Source organism: Anser anser (assembly GCF_964211835.1).
Source record: "Anser anser genome assembly, chromosome: 1".
Lineage (NCBI taxonomy): Eukaryota > Metazoa > Chordata > Aves > Anseriformes > Anatidae > Anser > Anser anser.
In genome coordinates, this window is record NC_139720.1 from 45,532,006 (window position 1) to 45,548,187 (window position 16,182).

At 48.1% G+C, this 16,182-nt stretch overlaps 2 protein-coding genes across 16 annotated transcripts in view; one reads left to right on the forward strand and one right to left on the reverse strand.

The window, feature by feature from the left end:
* Nucleotides 1-213: 213 nt before the first annotated feature.
* On the forward strand, nucleotides 214-7,845 carry LOC310892940 (uncharacterized protein). 5 transcript variants are annotated; one of them, XM_083821229.1, is made up of 5 exons: nucleotides 214-596; nucleotides 2,284-2,472; nucleotides 5,493-5,649; nucleotides 5,859-6,041; nucleotides 6,345-7,845. In XM_083821229.1, exons 1-5 carry the CDS (start codon nucleotides 419-421, stop codon nucleotides 6,556-6,558), a joined length of 921 nt encoding a protein of 306 aa, XP_083677355.1. In that variant the 5' UTR covers nucleotides 214-418; the 3' UTR covers nucleotides 6,559-7,845. The 5 variants fall into 5 exon arrangements, 3 of the variants coding, with proteins under 3 accessions (XP_083677355.1, XP_083677357.1, XP_083677356.1); XR_014578587.1 differs by having other exon boundaries at nucleotides 459-596; nucleotides 2,289-2,472; XM_083821231.1 differs by lacking the exon at nucleotides 5,859-6,041.
* Nucleotides 7,846-14,084: 6,239 nt separating this feature from the next.
* Nucleotides 14,085-16,182, reverse strand: part of CNOT4 (CCR4-NOT transcription complex subunit 4) — a 92,062-nt gene continuing 89,964 nt past the window's right edge. For all 11 annotated transcript variants that reach the window (XM_083821215.1, XM_083821213.1, XM_083821210.1 and 8 more), the window contains one exon: nucleotides 14,085-15,457. In XM_083821215.1, coding sequence (XP_083677341.1) covers nucleotides 15,156-15,457 — 302 coding nt within the window. In that variant the 3' untranslated portion in view covers nucleotides 14,085-15,155. The remainder of the gene's footprint in view (nucleotides 15,458-16,182) is intronic.

Consider the following 16,182-nt stretch of genomic DNA (forward strand, 5'->3'; position numbering starts at 1 on the left):
AAGATGGTTGGGGAGACGGTGACAGCTAGTCCCTGCAGGAGGGAGCTGTAAAAGATGGACCCCAGGCACTTGCTGTCTCTTGCTCCTTTCCAGCTGCCTGTTTTTCGGCAGAGCTCAGAGCATCTCTGCCCAGTCTGCAATGTGGGGCTGGGGGAGGGGGTTGTGGGGTGCAGGGAGGCTGTGGGAGCCCTGCCTGGGTGGGAGGGGGACGGAGGGAAGCAGCGTGCAGCTGGAGCGGGGCAGGCAGTTCTAGGAGCAGGGATGGGGGGCTTGTGCCTGCGGGGAGGAGAACAGCTGCTAGCTTTGCTGCTCAGGGCTTAACGCCTTAAGAGCCCAGCTGATTCCTGCTCAGAAGCAAAGGGAAAACACAGGCATACAGGACAGCGGGGTGCTCAAGGATGCTGTGTTTCCCCAAACCATGACGGGACGAAGGTTTGGAAAATGCATCGCTTTTTGCCTATTGCCTTGGAGCTGCCTGAGTGTTGCCCAGAGCAGTGCTGCTGGGCCCATGACCGCTTTGCCCAGTGCAGGACACATCAGGAAGGGGCTGCCCAGAGACTCTGACAACGGGACCTACGTGCACAGCAACATCTCAGGTACTCGAGCAAGCGTTTGCCCGCCTCTCGGGCTGCTGGGGGCCCCGCGGTGCAGTAGGAGAGGCAGCGGGATGCCTCTGCAATGGCACGTGGGTTCTTCTGCAGAGGGCGCGTAGGGCACATGTAGGGGCTGCAGGGCTTCATGTGGTCCTAGGGGCCACAGCAGTTGTGGGCTCTGGGAGGGACATGTCACGTCAGAGGCAGGGTTGCAGGTACGGGGAGGAAACAACGCTTCACTGCCTTCCTGACAGAGGAAAGCTCTCTTCCATGTTAACCTCTATGCATATCACAACGGGCCAGCTCTCTGGCCAGGGGACGAGCTCACTAAACACATCCCTGTCCCCATGGGCTGAGCTGTGGCCCTCAGGAAAAAACGAGGATGGAGATTTGTTAAAAGCAACAAATAATCTCCAAATGCTGCAGGTCATTATGGTTTTTAATCAGCTTCCTAGAGCAGAGCAGGTGCAGCTCCTCAGTGAGGGGTGCATGGCATTAGGGCTGCCACAGGGCACCCACCTGCCTGATGCTGTATTGTTGAACCTTCACCTTCCCAAACCTCTGTCCACTACATGTTTCCAAGGTGCATGTTGGGAACAGTCCCCGAACCACCTCATCCTCACACCGTCACTACGGATTGTTGGGGAAGGTGCTAGCCAGTGACAGACAATTTAACCATATAACAGGTCCAGTCCAGGCATCCTGGCAATGTCCCTACCACTGCTAAATTTATGCATATAGATGCATCTATTACCTCTTAATAACACTGATGGACCTGCAGAAAGTCTGATCTTACTCAACTTGATGCTTTCTTGCCAGCCCCTCTGACATCATCTCAGCAAAACCAGAGGCAAAACAAAGCTCTCTTGCATTAACTTCACTGCTGCACTTTGAATGTGCCTCAAAAACTAAACATAGCAAGTTTTTACCTGCATGCTTTAAGCTTGGCTAAGCTTTCTGACCAATGTCTTCCTTTAATTGAGGATGTTGATGCCCATAATATCTGTTACACAAGAATCTACCCATCTACCTTGCCTTTGCCTTGTGTTGGGATATCTGGGGTTTTTGCAAGCATACATCCAGACTGACACGCTTTTGGGAGTCAGTCCAAAGGGGTGCAGTCAGATGCAAGGGGTGCAATGCAAAGAGCCATGACCTAAACAGAATAACCGGGTAGTTTTGAACAGTTGGGGGTAAAAAAAATAAAAACAAAAAAATTGAAAAACATTAATAGCTGGAATGGAAAAGGTATCTTTCCACAGCATAAACTAGTATTTTTTACTGCTTTGAGTTCCACCCAATAATATTCTCCCAGAGTCTAACTTTCTTAGCTGTTTGGGGTATTAAAAAAGCCTATTCCCTTCCTTTTAAGGAAGGGTGACCCTTTTAAGGGTCCCTTAAAGATGACCCTTTTAAGGGTCACTCTTTGCACCCTGCCCGCATGCTGTATCCTTCTGTTCCCAATTCTGCTGGTCAGGAACACCTCACATTACACAGTTTGCAACTGGGAGACTTACTTCCCAAACAGCCATTAGACCTCCTATGTCCCTCCTTTAAGGTTATGCAAAAAAATCCTAGAGCCTTGAAGGACCTCCAGGAGTGATGCAGGGGACGGGTGGCCTTTTCAAAAGCATCACACTGCAGGGGTCTTTGCCACCACCTGTCCCTAATTTCCACCCTTCTCCCCCAGCGCAGTGCACAGCTCTGCCCACACCACCCCACGGACACTACTACGTGGACAGAGGCTCGGGCATCTCCTTGGGCTCAGTCGTCGTGTACTGGTGCGAGGAGGGCTATCAGCTGGTGGGCAGCGAGAGGCTCTCCTGCCTCCGCTGGGAGAGCATCCCATCCTGGAGCCACCCTGAGCCCCACTGTGAGGGTAAGGAGCCCGCCGGCAAACCCAGCCCCAGCAGTGCCAGCTGGCATTGCAAAGCCCGTCTGCTCTCCTGTAGGGTTTCAGCTAGGTGCATGGGACCTCCATCCTTTCACTAACCAGTGGTCCTCACCAAACTCAGCCAGTGGCCCCATAAAACCGGGTCCCAGCCACCTTGAGAGTGGACAGCAGAGGTCCAGCTCCACCCAGCTAGTGGTCATCAGCACCAGTGAAACATGATGCTTTCAGTGGGGTGCTTGCAGGAGCCTTTAATGAGCTGTGTACGCTGGTGCAATGCTGTGACCTAGCTGTCCCCTGAGCCCTCAGCTGGGCACATGCAGCTGATGCCTCCTGGGTGGGAAGCCAGGTGGGGAGACACAAGGAAACACTCTGGAGGGAAGGCAGGGTGCTTCCATCAGGCTGACACCCTTCAAGAATATTAGAGAGGATCCTAAGGCAAAGGGGCATTGCAGCATTTTGTATCTTCTTGCCTCATGCTTTCTGCCAGAGTCTGATCTACCACCAGCAGTCACCACAAAGAGCTCACAGACATGCCTGCCTCCAGGCTCTGTCACAGCAGAATGAATGCAGGGAGGCTCTGTGTTTTCCCATATAACTTTCTGTCCTTTACATAGCAGCTGTTAAACCTTAGCTAAAAAAATCCACTTGTTTGTCACTGGGGTGAATCCCAAGGAGGTGGTTCAGTGGGTAACCACAGAATCACGGGAGATCCTGAGTTGGAAGGGACCCAGGGGGATCATCAAGTCCACCTCCTGAGAGCGTTATCCAAACGCTGCTTGAGCTCCGTCAGGCTCGGTGCCATGACCACTTCCCTGGAGAGCCCGTCCCAGTGCCCGACCACCCTCTGGGTGCAGAACCTTTCCCTAACCCCCAGCCTGACCCTCCCCTGTCCCAGCTCCATGCCGTTCTCTCGGGTCCTGTCGCTGTCCCCAGAGAGCAGAGCTCAGCGCCTGCCCCTCCGCTCCCCTCGTGAGGGAGCTGCAGGCCGCCATGAGGCCTCCCCTCAGTCAACAGCTCGTACTAAGTTACTGTCATCCAAAAACTTACTTAGCGTGAGTTCAGCTCCTGCGTCCAGACCATTAACCAGGTGTTATCTTGCTCACACTAACTGCTACAGAAATCACCAAGGCTGGTCAAAACCTGGTACCGGCTGACATTCAGCTCCAGGTGCCAGGCACAGGGTCTTCAATTCACAGCCAAAACACTTCAGCAGGAAGAAAGCTGAACTTTGTAATAACCCAACACATGCTCTTTATAAAAGCACATGCAAAGCATGTGCCACTTTCAAATGGCCCTAATTTTTTTTTTCTGTTATGAGCTCATCAAGAACCAATGGCTTAATGCCGAAAGAACAAAGTCTATATCGCTTTAAAAGCTCTCCCTCATGCACTGGGAATTGTGTGCCTACATAAAATGATTTCAGGAAAATTGCCCTCAAGAAAGTCATTTATTTTTGCAGCAACAAGCAAAAACACAGAAGTTGTAAATACTATATAGCTATGCATAAACTATATTGCTCATGCTGGCCAACGAGAAAGACCTAGGGGCCCTTTCAGAAACCATCTACAAGCAAACCTGTGGTACAACAGCTAGCTAGAAAAGGTTTCAAATGGAAAAGGTCTGACAGCTTTTGCTGCTTCTCTTTCACTTTCTCAAGACAAGCAAATCCATTTAGAAAAGGTAACATCTCATGAAAGTCCAATTAGAAACGTGCTTCAACCGCAGAACACCTCAGTAGGTCCTGCACTGGGAGAGGCTTCAGCTCAGCCCCTAAAACACCACAAGTAGCTTGCTCTTTAAACACAAACACAAGTAAAGCAATTCCCCGTCAATTCAGAGCTGTAAAATTTGTTTATAATCAGTGAGTGTCTTCCGTTCATAAAGGCAATCATAGCAAAATAAAAGTAATGAACTTTGTTGCCATAGTTTACACGTAGTGCTGCAGTAAAACATTCATTAGCAAACCTTATCTTCCCAGCTCTAAACAGGCATTGCAGCTTGTACACTGACTAATGCAGAAACATCTCCAGTGAGCCAAAAAAAAGCCAACCTACAGTTTTAAATCACATTTCAGGCTACCAAAAATAAAGAAGTTTTAAAACAGTTTCAAGGAAAAAAACTTCATACACTTCACATTTCTCTTTGAAACAAAAGGCAAATCTCTGTGCTTTCTGAAGTCTTAGTTTGGTTGTTTTGTAAGTGTCGTTAAGGTTGAAGGTTTTTTGAATTTGTGTATTTTATTACTTTGAAAACGTACTATTTCTGCTGATGCTAGCAAATGCTTTCCTATTATTTTGACCTTGGGGAGGGAGCCACATCCCTAACTTCAGATGTTTACAACGCAGACGTCATTTAGCTTCCCATTAGGGTTTGATCACAACGCAATTCACCCGATCCTTTCAGCCATGGGCCTTACTGCGGGCAGCGATCCCACCCTGTGCACGCAGCGCACTGCACCCACTGGAGTTGCCAAGGAATTCTTTACAGAAAAGCCACCTCAAGAGCCCATTTTCCTTTCAGATAGCTGTGCTTCCTTAACCCTTTTTTCATTTTTTTTTTCCCCAAGAGAATGGCTAAGCAAAATAGGTGTTCCAGGTAAAAGCCAACAGTTACCATATTTTTAATTGGAGTTTAATTCATGCTACCTTCGTGTTTTACGTAGGACACATTGGAAACGCTGTTTTCTGTCACAGATGATTACTTTATTTAATTCGAACCAGAAAATATTAGTTTAAAAGCCTTTATTTTTTGTCATAAACCTTTTGTTTATCGAACCGGCGCGGGTCACCCGCCATTTTGTGAAGCTCCCACAACCCCTGCACGGCAATTAATTGCCTTGGGGGGGGGAGTCTGAGCTGTTCCCTCACCCTTTGGGGCAAAGCGGCCGTGGCTCCACGTGGCTACCGGCACCCCGGGTCGCCGGGGAGAAGCCCCCCGGGGGCCGCACGCCCCCGGCCCGGCCCCGGCCGCCCGGTCACCCCGTCCCGCTCTGCCTCTGCCCGCAGCCGTCCCGCCGGCCCCGCAGGCGGGCTCCCGCCTGGCCGTCGCCGCCGCGCTGGTGAGCGGAGCCGTCATCGCGGCGCTGGCCGCCGCCTTCGCCGTCTGCTGCTGGCGGGAGCGGGCGCGGAGGAGCCGCGGGCCGGGGCGAGCGGCCGGCGGGGGGTGAGTGCGGGGCCGGGCCGGGAGGGGGCCGCGGGGCCGGGCCGGCGGCGAAAGCCTCGGGGCGGGGAGGGAGGGGAGCGCCGCACGGTGCTGCCGGGCTGACCCAGCCTCGGTGGAGGGGGTAAAGGACAGCAGGGGGCAACGTCGGCTTGCGGGACGGAGGGGCGGCGGTGCGGGAAGGCGGCTCGGCTGCGGCTCTCCCCCTGCAGGCAGCGGCAGCAGCCCCGGAGGAAGGGCGGGCGATGGGAGCGCGGCCCCTCGGCGGCGGAGAGCGGGAGGAGAGCCCTTGGGAGGCTGAGGCAGCACCACCGCCGCGATTACCGCCTGTCAGCCTTCTCCGGCGCTGTGCTCCCGGGGGCACACGCGGGCTGCAGTAACCTGGCTTGCCAAAGGTAGGGCGCAGCCCCCGGGCACTGCCCGCAGCCCCTCGCCCCGTGCCGGAGGGGCTGGAGGCAGGAGCAGCCGGAGGTGAAAGCCTGCATCGCCTGGGCGTTCACTCCCTTACCCCTCCGACCCTATTACCCCTGGCCTGGACCCCTTAGTGCACGGAAGTACCTTCCTTCCCTAAGTCCTTCTCAGCTAACCCAAGGCAGCGCAGCCTAGCGAGGCGGCTCAGCACAGCCTTGGTGGGCTGCAGGCTCCCTTGGGTTGCCACAACCCTGCTCACAGCCCTCTCTTCTTCTTGCCTTTGCCAGGAGCTCAGAAAACCTGCCAAAGCTGCCCCTGCAGAGCTCAGGCCCCGGAGTGCATCTCCTGCCCCCATGGGCAGCACAGCCCCCCCCAGCACCCCACCGCCTGCTGCTGCCTGGGGGACCTGACTGCATCGACCTCACCCGGGGCCTTCCCCCCGGCTGCTACAGAAGCTACGAAGAACACCAGCTCTTGCACAAGTTTGGGAGGCCAGTTTGAAAATTTAAGCCGTCGTTCAAATCGCCCCTGCCCCCTTTTTTTCTTAAAAGATCAATTCCTTGAAGCTCCAGAGAGCTCAGGAAAGAGTTTCACAAGAGCCACTTACTGCACCTGGGTTTTCAAATGGAGAAAATTGGACACTCCATAGTGAAAGGCTTTTTTGATACAATCCTTTTATTTTTTCCCCGTGTCCAGAAGTGCACATTTCAAAGAAATGCCTGGGTTACCGGCTTCTTAATTGATCATTTGGGTGAGATGCATGAAGCGAGTTAGAACAGCCCCAGTTTAAGTCAGAGGCTAAGCACGTGCAGAATTTCAGGTTTTAAACACAAGAGTCTGATTTGCTGTTTGGGGCTCTTTTGAAGGCTGAAAGTGAACAGTGAGTGCCAGTTACCAGAACAAGGAATCTATGCCATTAGATAAGTGGAAGCATTTGCAATTCATTGCACTTGAATGGAGGCTGAGAGTAAAGTTTTTCCTGTTTTTCAGAACTCACAACATCCTCCCATTGCTGTAGTCAATCTTGGACTTGCAAGATGCAGTGACAAGTGGGTAAAGATAACCAGTCAAGAGGAAAACATGAATTTATCCTTAATACAAAAGACCTAGCACATTTAAAACAACTTGGGATTTTTCATCGCTTTTCTCCTGCATTAGAAATTCACATCACATGTATCAGGACCAACAGCAGTGCCTGAAGAGCTAGCATAAGTACTGTAATTTGCATTCAGAAAGCAACAACACCCATAATTCTGTCCAGGATTTCCTGCATGGAAACATAGGGGCACAGCCCAGGCAACCACCCACAGAGCCTGGCCAGCAGACCTGGGCATACATAACATGCCTGACACATGCTGGGTACACCAGGCTTGAAGAACATGGCCTCAGAAGTGCGCAGGGATGCTCTTCATATCTCGGGAGTGACTACTGAATTAGTCAAGAGGTGCTGGCAGCCCCAAAGTTCCTGGATGCACAGGGCAGGGAATAAGAACAAGCAACCAGAACATGAACCACGAGCATCACTACCATACAGCGCTCAAAGGTACAAACTCAAAATGTCCTGCTACAAAGGCTGGGAGTTTTAGGCTGCCAACTCAGTTTCCATCAACTTCTGCATTACATTTAATTAAGGCTTCTTTCCTTGAAAAGATGCAAGGTAGCACATTTTTGTGATAAATGCAAGACCTACTTAGTAGACCTCCCTGGAAACACTGTTGCTTCTCCCTGGAAAGAGGGCTAGGGACACTTTTCTATTTGTAGTAATAATAAAGGAATCTCTCCCCATTCTACTTTTTGTGTCTTCTTTTCACACCACCACACAGCAGAAAGACTGGTCTGGGGGCTGGCTGTCAACAGGCACTAAAGCTTGTACAATCCTTTTCAGAAGAGGATGACACCTGAAGTGGCCATTTAATAGTAGTAACCATACTGCAAGGAAGAAAAGCTTTTCATTCCCATAAAACAACTGAAGCTGCAGAAAGGACAGGAAAAATGAGACTTGCCCTGCATTTCCCTTCATCTCCTGTCCTAACTTTACCTTTTTCTCCTCTCCCTCTTTCCAACCAAGCCTAACACATAGCCCCACGAGCAGACTGCAGACACACCCTGAGTCAGTCCCCAGTAAGCATCAGGCCTGTCCAGTGCTCCCAGCATAGCCCCAAAGTGCTCCCCAATGGAGGAATTTCTGCACAGACCTCTTGCAGAAAACACACTTGCTTGTCAGGAAACAGCAGCGACTTTGGATGCAGTGCTAAGGGTAGCTCAGCTCTCAGGAGCACCCTGGCATGCCCATCAGTGCCATATCCACAGGCTATGCTCTGTCACTGTTTTGCTGAAATATATTTTTATGTGCAGGGATTCAGCACAGGATCTGCTCTGGGAACAGTGTTTCCCAGTTTCTTCTCCCTTCTTGTAGGAAGGGAGACGAAACCAGAAAAAAAGAAGGGAAACAGAAGAAGGTAATGAGATTTTTTTTTTTATATCTTTCTCTTCTTTTCCTCTCCCCTATCATGGTTTAAGGAAAAAATTTAAATTCATTACAGTTTCTCTTCTCTCCAAGATCTTTGTGAAAAGAAATACAGTTGGGGCACATTCAGAGTTCACTTTTCCTTGGATCCAAGCAAGGCTTTAGAAACAAAAGTGGGATTTTTATTTTTTTTTTTGCTACATAGAGATTGATACCTGCTTTCACTGCAAACTGCAATGACGCACATTTTAGATATAAAATCTTTTGCCAAACATGTCCAGAACGATGTCGATTCTGAAGTGTCATAACAAAATGTTAACATTTTCAATAAACTGACACAGTAGTTTTTCATACCAAGAAAAATGTCAACTTGAAACAAGCATTTTATGTGACTGATATTTAAAAAAATTATTTACCTGACAAAATTGAAAAGTTTCTCTAGGGGTAACATTTACCTGACTTTTTTTTTTTTTTTTTTGAAAAGTTAAGATTTCTACCACAAGAGAGTTGATCCCAAGACTTGGCTCTGACAGCAGATCCTCTAGCAGGAGGAACAGAGAGGCCTTTCTCGAAATTCGTCTCAGACTGGCAGGGAACCAAAACCAATGGAAGAAAGCTGGGTTGAGGGCAGGAAGCCCAACTTTACCACAAGTTCCCCTATCAATCCCTTCATCTTTGCCTCGGTTCCTTCTCACCTTGCACCAGCACAGCAAAGGGCTGAGTTCAGTTTGCGAAGAGCCATGCTCAGCTTCACCCCAGGAAGGCGACAGGAATCACCACCTGCTTTTATTTGCCCAGAGGAAGGTAGCTATGTAGAAGCTTCAAGTAATTTGTGAACTGAAAGGAAAAACTCTCTCCCAGGCCTGTAGTGCCACACATTCTCACCACAATTTGGTGGTTCTCCTTGGAGCCACCATCTTCCTAACCCTTCCTCAACGGGGCAGCACATGCAGGCCTGCCCTTCCCACCACTTTGCCCTGCCAAGCACAAGACGAACTCCAACATTCTCCACCCTAGGGAACAGGATTTCCAGCTAAGATCCTGGCCTACCTACAGGGAAGCTGAAGCTCCAAGAAGTTTAGCTGTAATATTTTATGCAGTATCCAATGCAATATCTAATCATTTTAATTATATTTATGCAGTGTCCAATACACAGGTGGGCCCTAGAACTGGAGGAAACCAACAGAGGAGGGATGGAGATGGCTGCAAGGTTGTCTCATTGCCAATTTCTGTCCCAAGCAAACATGGCAATCAGTTGCTCCCAGCTTAGTGCCCAAACAGAGAATGCATCCTCATTTTTTTTTTAAAACAGGATATTAAGCTTGAGATCCCACACTGTGAAACCTCAGCCTGCATGCTTATTTAGAAATAGCCAACAAGTTTGGGTCACAGCTTTAAATTCCTCAGATAAGCTCACTGCATCAGCCTTCTGTGGACTGTCAGCATTGACAGAAGAGGTTTCAGACCCTCTCTGAAGATCTGGGCAAGGTTAATGCTGGGACCTGTAACAATGAAATGTTAAAGCTATGAAATCCCAAGAAGCATTCATTGTGGTCCTGAAAAGAATAGTGAACCTCTGCCAGACATTGCTGAAAGGGCAAGAGATTCGTAAAATTTAAAATTTTGAGGACTAGAGGGAAGAAATAGTAATCAGGCAAGATTTCCCAGGAGAAAGTGCATGCAGTGACTGTATCCCACTTGAAAGACCGCATCTCATTTGTGTTCCAGGAGATGGACTCGTGGAGCACCAGAGGTCAGGCACACCATCTCCCATGGGTGGCTTAGATTAACAAGTTTTCTATATTGCTTTCCTCCAGTGACGACACCTTTGTTCAGACGACTTTACCACACCTAGTATTACTGCATCAGCCCCACCCTGAACCAGTCCATTTTCATCAGCAAGGCCAGTGACAAATCTGTTGCTGCCAGGATCACCAAGCTGACCTTGAGCCTCCACTGTACTGAAGTATGGACTTCTGCATCCCCACAAGTGGCTCTAGGTCTCTGTACTTGAAGGGCAGGAGCTTCATTCGGACATTTCCATCTCAAGAGCCTTCACTTTACCACATAAACCTAACAGCAGTAAGCCTAGGGCAAAGGCAAACCCCAGAAAGAAGGGAAGATGAAGATCTTGCTCATATACAGTGCTCTCACATGTAGACCAAAATGTACTGAGGTTACACCATTTCTGACACTGTATCCCAAAGCTATGACAATACATCATCTTTTCCCTCTTAGGAGCTTGGTTTACAGCAAAAGCCATAAATAGAAGAGGATCTGAGAGCTGTTTCCCATCGGTGGAATGTTCCAAGGGAAAAAGAGGTGTTGGGATTTGGGAGGAGAGGGAGGAACACCAGTCCTTACAGTTAGTACAGCCACATTCATTCAACATGAAAACCTGATAACGTATCAGTGAAGCAGAAAGCATTTCTATAGCTAGACACATATTTGCACAGTGCTAGAAGATGTAAAGCAGCAACTGTTGTTAACAGACACGCATTCATGGCAAACAGCACTGCACATCATCTCTGCTTTGTGAGCACTGAAAATTCACGCCTGCTAGAGCTCATTCCCCTCACGAATTTAGCAGAACCTACAACCCCTTCCGGCAGGGCTGGTGACAGCTCCCGTACAGTATCCCTTGAAGCACTGTGCCACCTCTCAATGCTCAAGAGGCCTCAGTTCTGAGTAGTGAGAGTTTTTAGAGAGTTTTTTATTCCAGCACTATAGCTTTCCCCAAAGGGATTAGTCCCAGGCAGTACAGTGCCCACCACTCAATGGATTTACATATGCTAGAGACCAACAACAAACCTAAGCTCCTTTACAACTTACACCATGCACTCTGAGGCGAGTGACAGACAAGAACCACCAGGTAACTGGTCTATGATCTTTTAAAGTGTATTTTCTTAAGCTCTCTTGCAAGGGTGAGGGAGGAAATTGGTGCATGCCTTCCCCCACCACCCCAGGGAATAATGTGCTCAAGCCAAAGAAGTCTCCACAGCAGCACGATCAACTCTACAGAACTACAGATCACTGCATTGGCCCTAAAATCCTGTATCTTGAATGCCTACGATTAAACAAGCATCTCAGATAAAAGCTGTTTGCAGAACAGAGTCTATGATTGGGGAAGGGAAAACTAAAATTACGAGTTAAAGAACTTGAGTACAAACCACTCACTTCATAATTTAAAATTGTCACAGAAGTTGGCAAAGGTGCTTTAAGTATGGTTAGAGCGGCCCTGTTGGGACACTGCATTGGCAGGGGGACAGGTGCTCACACCTGATGGGGGAGTAGAAAATGAATGTTATAGATGGAAAGGAAATTCAGTCAAGGGCTCTTCACCTTACCTAGGAGGCAACATACTCCTTGCTGTAACTCCAGAGATCTGTAATTTCCTTATTAAAAGTAAAGGGAGCCATGAACTCTTAGTATCAGCCCAGCACTGTTGACCCCAGAATTACTACACCAGAACAGAATTCCTTGAAAACGCAGCAGAACTGATACCAATGCATTCACAACTGACAACTCCCTTCCTCCCCTCAGCACACATTCATACTAGTTTTGGAGGAGTCTGATCCATCCTCTTTCGCCAACTTATCTCTACCAGACATCTTTCAAATGTGTTGCTAGACCAGGCTCACCACACTTTTAGTCACGCACCTTTCTGGGCTTAATGCAAGAGCTGTACATGTTCTTAATACGTGTAGCAAGAACAGACCACGCACTGAGATAATCACACGGACAAAACAAATGCATGAACTTCCTCCTTTCAGTAACGGTCCCTGTACAGAATTTCTTGCAGTAGGAACAGTCCTTCACCAAAATCTTTGAGAGAAACTAGCAGAGCCCCACAGAGCTGAGCGGAGTGAAATGCCAGGTAGCTTCCTGAGCAAGGGCACAGGAATTAGTACCAGAGAGTAAATAAAAATAGGGTAATAGAAGCACAAGCCACCCCACTGCCCACCTAAGCACTGATATATTTTAGTGTTATAACACCAGTGTTAACCAGCAAAAGCCTTTCTTTTGGGGCGGTGGGGCAGAAGGGGCAGAACCAGACAGAAGAGCCGTTCTAGTTACGAAATTTGTTGTAATACATTTGTCAGCAGGCCAACCACAAGCAGGGAGTAAGCTCTCCTGAACAGCTGAAGCCTCTGTTTAGTGGTAATAGACCACAGGCACTTTTCCTTCAGTGCATCCTGAACTGCCAAGGAGACAAATCAAGAAATGATGAAGGTCCCAAGTTTCATGAATTGCTGTGTGAAATAGGAAGCAATTGCAGCTACTTTAAGAGTTTTAAGCTCTGCCTGTTTTCAGCGTCAGGAAGAGAACCCGTCTGAAGAGAGGTATCCATAACAAGTTGGGGAGGGAAGCCCCCGGCACCCCCTCCACCAGCTCCAGAAGATGGCTCCCCCCGCTGCCTGCCCTGCTGCCCAGGCCGCACCACAGCAGAGGATGCTCCCAGAGCAGTGAGCTTCTTCTGCTGAAAGCGGTTACAGTGGGGATTGGGCTGACTGGGTCCCAAGAACTGTCGTTGTTTTGGGGGGTGTTGGCACGAACAGGGTGTAAGCCCTCCTCCAAGTAACCAGGGCACAGGGCTAAGCTGCAGCAACAACACCTGCCCAGAAAGAGTGCGTTGAGTTCAGCTGTCAGACAGCAAATACAGCACCACGAGGAACACAGGTAAGAGCAAAAGCAGGCAGCCACCACCACGCGGTTTTGTAAAGCAGGGTGTTTAGAATAACTTCACGCAGGTTCAAGAGCAGACAGCAGGAGGCTGGTTTCCCCAGCCCAGCAGCTCAGGACTGCTCTCCATCCCAGCGCAGGCTGAGGCCAGCCTCCCTGTACGAGGTGCCTGCAGTTCGGAGCTGTGAATTCCCCTCCTCACCCCTGCCCACTGGGAACATTTTAGGAGGGCAGCCAGACTGTACAGCTGGCATCTGGTGAGAAATCCTTTGCACAGGCACTTGTAGTAGCTCAGGCTCCCAGCCATCTCTCATGAGCTATGCAGAGAAGACTTCGATCCAGCACTCAGTCATAAGGTTGCTGGTTTTAAATACCAAACCTGATCTCTGGCTGGAAGCGTAAGAGCTTGTTGGAGGCTTTCTGTATGCTGAGAGCTTTTCATCCACCGCTGCACATTGAAAATATTTTACACCTTTTTTTAAAAGCAGAGATGCTGAAGGAAACAAGTCGTAACTAGAATTCTCTTGCCACATATTCTGACATTATTATATGCTATCTGTCCCAAATGACATCATATTGAATTGAGAAAGCAAAACCAAACTTTTTATGCTTCAGATTTAAAAGGATGACAATAAAGGCTAAAGACACTCATCCTCCAACTATTAACTGAGTAAAGACAACAGAATCCCTTTAAAAAGATTAGCATTTCTATGCTTTTTCCACCCTTCAATACAGAAGTCACCATGCAATGCAGCATTTCATGAAAAATTAACTCCAATTCGGACAAACAGGAGGAAGAAATCATGCAATGACACACGGCTTTACCAGATGCAGTTCTTCAAAATCCAAGTTTAAAAAAAGAAAGGCAAACACAAAGTCATCATCAAGTTTTCTGTTTTATTTAAGATTTTAGTTTTAATTCTGAAGAAAGAGGTACATTTCCTTGGTTTTAGTTTTAGCGTTGGGTTATAACCATGTTTATCTGTTTCTTTCCTGTCTTTTCAATACTGCACAAACGTCCAGAAACTACAGGGTTAAGTAAAAGCTGCAGGCAGAGGAGGTCAGAGGTTGCTCCTGATGGTGATCATGTGGCCCCAATGCAGTGCTATCCCAGAGTGCCCTAATCAGGTGAATCTTTGTTTTTTAAAAAAAAAAGAAAGAGAGACTGACAGAGGAGACAGAAAGACTGAAGTAAATATCACTCGTGTTTCAGCTGCTTATAATTATATTATGTATACACTAGGTATTAAATCTGTGAATACTTTTAAAACATTAACGTTTACTTTAAACCTAAAGCCAAAATTAAAAAAATCTTATTCTCCCCTCTTTAAACCACTCTTCAGCAACATGCCAGTTACTCATAGCTCTAAGTGTTTTGTCTTTCAACACACTTCATGTCAAACCTCTTACTGAGTGACACAATAAAGTCGCCTTTTCTGAAAAGAAAAAAAAGACATAGCATTTTCCCTGTGTAGTGCCACACTGAATGCAAAAACAAATGTTAGGCCACTGCTTGCCCCACATGTTCAGTAACTTCATTTAAATTAAATACCTTTTCCATATTTCTGCATTGGATTCTGCATTGCATTTTTCTCCTATTGTAGACTGACACTTTTCCACTAGGCAGGAATACTCATGTGCAAAAAGACATAAGACAGTAATATTCTCCTTAAGCATTGAGGCTGCATTTTGATTTCTCTCTCTCTTTTTTTTCTTAGGATATTTAGGAATTATTTCAAACAGTGTATTTCCAACACTGGCTTCAGCAGAAACTTAACAAGAAGATCTGGTCATGACCCTGCGATGGCATTGCATTTGGGGGGGAGGTTTGATCAGGAACTGGATTCTTCAGAAAGAAAGATATGACAGGGAACAGTAGGTGGGCATAGGGAGGAGTCAGGGTGGGACACTTCCTGCATTTCTAACGTTTTGTTTTTTTCCACCTTTCCTAATGACGATCCAGCGCTGAGCTCTGTAGTAGATCTGTGGGTGTTTTACTGGGGGGTCTGAAGGCTGTCTGAAAGCCTGGGGGTGGGGAATGGAAACTGGTGGGGTTTGAAGGAGGAGAGTAGGGATTCCAACTGGCTCTGTGCAGAGGGATCTGTGTGCCGAAGGGGTTACTGTGGTGTGTCTGTGACGGCGCTGCACTGGGGCCGTCCACCTCTGTGAGGGCCTGAAGAGATTTTAGCCAATGTGGAGGATTGTCGTCTTGAAGGGTGTCTAAACTGTTTCCTGTGGAGGCTGGGATACCTACAAAGAGAAGAAAAAACAGGATACAGGCAAGTCAGAGCAGAAACAATAAGCTGAGCATGAAGGAGGTCAATTTAACCTAGCACAAAACAGTGAGAAAACATCATTAGTTTGTACAGATAACACATTTTACATTATATGTTATCCTGCCCACAAAACATTTAACATTTAAATCCAGACAGGAGAAAGTGCCCCCTCAGAGCACTCCTTTGTAAGATACACGTTTTTCTATCAAGCGTTCTGCACGAGGACTGCGACCCTGTTTCCGTGAGCTTACCACACCAAACCCTACCTGTGCCCTGCATGCTTTTCTTCCTGCTCTGCCTACTTGAATCATGCTTCAGCCTCTCTAACAGGGAAAACACAACCAGACAGCCTTATAAAATAGAGCTTTATAAACAAGTGGAGTACGTCCCTTTTTAAATAACATAGTCCAGTTACTGATTCCAGTGCCTCAGGACCAGCGGCGCACAAACCGGACATGCCATCCTGCAGAAGGGACACCTAAGTTGATCCTATAGATAAGCACTGATCATCCTGACTGCCTGCAGAGGTCCTGGGCATGCACTGCAAAGGGTTACGTGACAGTTTACGCCTAGCGGTTCCACAAAAATTCCTGGACCCTTGAGGTTTTGTGGATGGAAGCTGGAAGAGACCACCGCATACTTTTTTTTTTCCAAGATGTAAATCAGTTTGTGCCAAATACCCATTTGATGGTTTGCCAG

Bases quoted from the DNA above. Each gene is read 5' to 3' on its own strand.
- LOC310892940 (XM_083821229.1), top strand. From the start codon at position 419: ATGACGGGACGAAGGTTTGGAAAATGCATCGCTTTTTGCCTATTGCCT. The intron at 5,650-5,858 runs GTGAGTGCGGGG...CTCCCCCTGCAG, and splicing joins GGGCGAGCGGCCGGCGGGGG to GCAGCGGCAGCAGCCCCGGA. The intron at 6,042-6,344 runs GTAGGGCGCAGC...TGCCTTTGCCAG, and splicing joins AGTAACCTGGCTTGCCAAAG to GAGCTCAGAAAACCTGCCAA.